This window comes from Oxyura jamaicensis, chromosome 2, assembly GCF_011077185.1.
Source record: "Oxyura jamaicensis isolate SHBP4307 breed ruddy duck chromosome 2, BPBGC_Ojam_1.0, whole genome shotgun sequence".
NCBI lineage: Eukaryota > Metazoa > Chordata > Aves > Anseriformes > Anatidae > Oxyura > Oxyura jamaicensis.
Genome location: NC_048894.1, coordinates 62,382,267 through 62,388,266, shown reverse-complemented (window position 1 = coordinate 62,388,266; position 6,000 = coordinate 62,382,267). Strand labels below are relative to the sequence as shown.

Sequence of the window (6,000 nt, the reverse complement as noted above, 5' to 3'; positions counted from 1 at the left end):
TTTCTTTCTTTCTTTCTTTCTTTCTTTCTTTCTTTCTTTCTTTCTTTATTTCAAGAAATACCTGCTATTATTATTTCCACGCTGCTTGCAAACAGTGCTCAGAGAGCTTGAGTCTGTGTCCAACAAATTTGGTTGCAAAACTTTGGTTAATTTCTGTGCTACAGAATCGGGCCTCGTCTCTGCTTGAGGTTTGATTTATAGTGAATATTCAAAGGCATACAGGATTTGGCTAAAGGCTCTTTTATGTACGTATGTATTTTTAAATGAAGTTTGCAAAAAAAAAAAAAAAACACAACAAACAAACAAACAAACAAAAAACCACATTGATTTGTCTCTTGGTTCTGCCCTCCCTGCTGCATTTTGACCTCATATAATTTAAAGCAACCCAAATCCAAGCAGAAATTCTATGCTACAGTGCAGCACTGTTTATGCTTAAAATTATATTATTTCTTAGAAAATGTATCCAATGCTTAGTAACCAATAATTTGATTCTTGCTTTTAGTCATCTCTTACACAACAGGCAAAGTATGTATCAGTTCTACAGCACAGAGGGTTTTTTTGTTGAGGAACTGTGAAATTTTCTGAGACCTTAGGGAGGGGAAAAGAAAAACCCCAACAAGTAAGCTTGTTTTCTAGACAGAAACACCTTTTCTACACAGGAAGAAAATGCTGTAGAAAACTAATTTCCCAAATCATTCCCTTGCTGTCATTAATGACTGACTCCTTTTGGCATGGGGAAGCTGAGGCTTGCGGCACCAGGCTGCACGGCAGGAAGGCACCTCAGCTCAGACCCCCACTTCATCATGCTCAACGCAGCACTTCAATACGTACTTAAGTCCCCAAGCCCAGTAAGACTGAAGCACATGTCTCACGGCTTTGCTGAGTCAGAGCTGGAGATATGTAAATAACGTGGATGCCTCTCTGGCTTCAAAGAAACTCTTCTGGAGTGTGGAAGGTTCAGCACAGGCACACAGATCAGCTCCAGGTGGCTTAACCTGGGGTTAAGATCTTGCTTATTACAGAGGCAGAAATTAGAAGTAAGAGAAGGAATGGCAGCATGGTTTATTTTTATGTGTGATTGCAGGAACCAAATCCTGCATGTTTCTTCAGAGAAACAGCTCTACTGAAATCTTGCTGACTGCTGATCTCTGGAAGGCGGCTCAGGGAAGTAAACAGAAAGTGCACACATAGAAGCTGTTATTAAAGACAGCAACCTAGGAGTTATGTCGGCTTTGTTTTTGTGGCCAAAAACTTCTTGCAATGTGGTTGACATCTAAGGGCTTCATTTGAAGTATTATAATGGACACTGATCAAACCCCAAAGAATATAGATGGATCCTGCTCTGGAGGAATCAGCATCAAAAGAGAAAATAAGGGAAGGACAGAAATAGTTTCAGGGCAGAGTTGCCTCTTTAGTATTTGTCTGTTCAAGTGCTTTTTTGGATTACACTTAGTAAGGTTGCTAATCCGCACACTGCCTGGCATAGATTAATTCGGTAGAGAAATATTCACAAGAACGTAAGACAAGAGATTGATCATTTGAAATAATTAGCTACTGCCCTACTAGCTGCTGTGGAGCTGGGGTCAAATCTTATTGGATCTGAATATTAATTACCACTGTGCTGTGGTACCTCTGTAAGGTCCCTGTTGGGTCAGTGCCCCTCTGTGCAAGTCTGTATCTCTACTGTGTATCCCCTTTCATTTTCAGGATGCTTAGGCAAAAGACTATTGATCATGACACAGGCAGGAGTTATTTTTTCTTTGTATGAATTACACTTACAGAGGTGTATATGCACTTTCTGCCTCTTATATTATTCAGTAAGAAAAGGTTGTCAAGAGGTAGAGTGTGCCAGTGTTTGTGATACTGGTGTTGCTTCTGGAGTGTTAATGCCTCTTTTGAGGTGGGAGGCCTTGATCGTCCTCAAGTATCTTGAAAGGGGTTTGGTCCTGCTCCAGCATCAGGAGCCCTTTGTGCGGTTATCACTCGTGCTCTATTCTCTGCATGCTTAGTGCCTGGTTGGTGGGACAGAGGTGCTTCCTCCACATCTGCATCACTGCCGGCATCCACGTAGGCACAATGGTGTCCGTGAAATTATCCAGGAGTCACGTTTTGCATGCGTTTAAGACTTTGCAGGATCAAACCCGTTAGCTTCTTTGCTCTTTCTATTATACAAATAACTTTCAACACCAAGACTACTTTTCTTGAAATTAAAAAGTATTCTGTGATTCTGTTTGAAAGATTAGCCCTTCAGGGAACTCACTGCAAAAAGCAGTTTTATCCCTGTCTTCCTGCTGTCAACATTTCAGACAAGTTTATGTTGCAACGAACACTCAAATAAAAATACTTCTCAGAGAGTCTTTTGTAAATCTTCTGAAGTCCTATCTGGAAATAGAATTCCTATGTGATATTTTATGTTTGTTCATCCAAATTGCTAAGACTGTAAGAAAGAAATGTCAGTTTAATAAGTTTCAGCATGTACCTTTATTCACTCTTCTTCTTCTTCCTTTTCTTTACCTCCTTTCTTTCACTCATAAAGTTTTATTTTTATTTTTATTTTTTTCTCACCACTTTATTTGGCTACAGTAGCCTGCTTGTAAACATTTATTTAATGAAATGGCAGTGTTTGGATGCTTACAGAGCCCTATAAGCAGGAAAGGTATTAAAATTTTGAAAATTTTATGTTTGAGATATTAAGGTAGTTAAAAGCAGTGTACTTAGCAGCTTTAGGGCTTGTAGGACCAGACCAGCTGCTAAACTAAACAGGAGAGTGATGCAGCATTCCAAAACTTGCAAGAGGGAAGCTGTACCCAAACCTGGGCTATATCATGAAACATGAAATACCACAGATTGAATTCACATCCAAATATGGCTCCTAAAGCTTTTGTGGATTCGAGTGAGCAACCCTTTGCATCTGGCTGGCTGTAGGCAGCAGAGCTGGTGCTTGCTTCTGGGCTTGTTTCATGTGTGGTGCTGGAATGTGCACGTTTATTTCTCTGCTTGTCTCATTGGCTTCTTCGGCTTGGGAGGGCAATAGATTCAGTTTTTCACCCTCTTCTCCAGGGTGCTTGAGATCAGGCTGTAGCAGAAGTGCACAGGGAGTTGTACTTAGCCAGGTAGAATCACCCTTCACAGTGGGCAGGCAGTACAGAAAGGCAAGGTCTATTAATACATTTATGTAACCAATATTCAGGTGCCAATCTTTCAGTGACTCCTGTTAGCTCGCCGCCAGCATCCAGGCAATTTGTAGTTTGAAAGCAGTGCCAAGCATTAACTGCATACGGTGTAAAACAATTGTGCTCAGTTTTAGACACACGAAGATCTTTACTCACTCCCCAAATGCATATTTGAAATGGTTTGGCTTTTTGGTCCCAATTAGCCAAACCTTGATGAGCCTGACACTCTGTGATCACAGTAAACAGTATTAGCTATCCAGACATTCAAAATTAGGAGTCAGACTCCTAATAATAATAATAATAATAATAATAATAATAAATCACAAGGCTGGCTGAAAAACTTCAGAGGCTGGAAGCAATACAGCTAGGATTGTTTTTTCTTTGCCTTCAGTAATTTGAGGCTTTAAAACGTCAAGTTTTTACAGTTTTCAACAGGAAGGCAAAGCTGATTTTCATGAAAGCTCTTAGGTTTTCAGATGCATTGTAATTTTTCATGAGCCTGCACTATAATTGAGAGAGTCAGTAGCAGTGAGGTTCCCTGTATGTTAGGATCCCTGGCACAGCATCCTTCCTGTGGATGCAGCTATACCAGCCAAGCTGTGTTTTGGATCAATAGAAGGAAAACATCCTGCCCATCTGAAGTGAGCCATGCTGGTAAAACTTCAGTCTCATTAGCAGGATTGTGCCTTGGGTATTCTGCTGGCAGAAATGAAGAGTCCAGAGTCAAATCTCTTTCCTCTTTGAGCAACAAAGCTGTGCTCCTGGGGGACTTTAGCTGGGCCGTGTCTCGATTAGGGACCAGTGTGGTCTATCAGACAATTACGTCTCATCATCTAGTGGTTTTTCCATTCTCCTTTTGCCTAACCAAAATCATACTTCAATGAAAAAAAAATAAAAATAAAAAATATTCTCTCTCTAACTTGGCATCTCAGCACTACCCCACTGCCTGATGGAAGAAATCTCTCGGTGTGGCCAAATACATCACCTGGAGAGTGGGAGCCAGGCTCTCAGCGAATGGTAATGCACACCGACAGAAGCAGAACGAGTCTAGTTTGCTCTAGCTGGAACTCTACTTCAGTGCTTAATTCACTATCTTGAAAGCACTTTTGAGTTATATAATTTTCAGCAATATATTATTCCTATGAAAACATTGTTTTTAAATAGCCCAGTACTTTGTAATTAGTCTAGTCATAATGTATATATCATTCTATCTACATGTCTTCCAAGCTTCCTTTTCTTCTGCTTAATTTCCCAGGTTGTGGGTTGCTAATTACGGTGCTACAATTAATTTTTTTCTTGTCAGACCACTGTGCTGGACTGCAGCCTTCCACCTCTTATAAACACACGTCACCACAGCCAACGTGTGATCGAGTGCAGGTTAAAATCATTATCACGGCTTAATGTTACATAGAAAGAAAAATGCATTTTTATCTGCATTCCCCCATTATCTCTCTAATGACACCATGTTTTTTCTCTCGGAGCTGTAGTCATTGTTATTTTAAGTGCTTGTTAGTACAGCTGTAGGGAAGGACATGATCAATTTTTCTTTTGAGAAAAGACATAACAGTGAATGTTAGTTAATGTCTCCATTTCAGATAACTAGATAAAATAATAGCTATGGTTAGAGAGCAATCTAGCACTTGGACACAGAATTCTTCATTATGTTCTAGTGAATTAAACAAGTCAAGTCATCTGCTTTACTGTCTTTCATTAATGGCCATATTTCAGGCGTTCATTCATTTGGGGAGATGGCATGTTTCTTGTTCGACTAGCAGACCTATATTATCCAGAGCTCCCAGGAAATCCACTGCTGTGAGACCATTGCACATCCTGAGAGCAAAATCTTATGGGCTTTGCCACTTCGTGTGGAGGTGGTGCCTGCCCTCCAGCCGTGTGGTGAGGTTTTGATGTGCTGGCCTTTTCCCTGTGTCCTTCAGGCTGTACGTTCACCCGGACTCACCGTTTACAGGCGAGCAATTGCTGAAGCAGATGGTATCGTTCGAAAAAGTGAAGCTCACGAACAACGAGCTGGATCAGCATGGCCACGTGAGTAGCACTCCTGGTGGGAAAGGGTCAAGAGAAACTGCAATCCACTGTCACATCCAGTGGGGAAAGGCTCAGGGTGGAGTCAGGCATCAAAGGGAGAGAGAGGAGGGAGGGGGGTGAGCTTTGTGTTGTGCTTCTGCCTTCACTTTGCCGTGACTCGGCAGTATGCTTTGCCACACACGCTGGCTAGCAGGCTTGCATGCTTTTCCCTGTGTGCTTGGAAGCTCCCTCTCGTTGCGGGCCACCTATTAGGGTTGGGCTCTTTGACTTCCAGACTCAATGCAGAGTGGGCACGGAGACAGCAGAAAAGACTAATACGACACCACAACAAGGGCTACGGGACTATAAAAAGAAATGTGCCTCAGCAGCCCTTGAAATAACAGAGGGATGTCAGAAGTCAAAGTGCCACAGGGTGGGCTTGGGCCTCTGGAGGAAACTGGTCCTAGCTCTCGTTGGTACCAAGCTGGTGTCACAAGCCCTGGGGCAGGAGGCTGGTAAACGGGCTTGCAGGCTGAGGACAGGAGAGTTAAAAAGAAAGAGCATAACTGCAGGGTTGGTAAATGAGGTATCATGAAGGGAGGGCTCATTTTGAGCTCTGAAGTATGGCGGGGGGGTAACCAACCTGTAAAGCAGAGTAATTATGGCATATGCAGTGTCAGCAAGCCCTCCCGTAGCGGGCTGCTTATTGCTTTTTCTGGCTGTTTGAGGCAGTGGCTGTTTGCCTAAGCTGGGTTTGGTGAGAAGGCTTCTCATCTGAGAGAGAATTTTTGCTCATTTCAAG

The 6,000-nt window shown here is 42.2% G+C and overlaps 1 protein-coding gene across 1 annotated transcript in view; it reads left to right on the top strand.

The window, feature by feature from the left end:
* Positions 1–6,000, top strand: part of TBX20 (T-box transcription factor 20) — a 37,702-nt gene that overhangs the window by 3,644 nt on the left and 28,058 nt on the right. Inside the window, exon 4 of the mRNA XM_035319282.1 lies at positions 5,111–5,219. Coding sequence (XP_035175173.1) covers positions 5,111–5,219 — 109 coding nt within the window. The remainder of the gene's footprint in view (positions 1–5,110; positions 5,220–6,000) is intronic.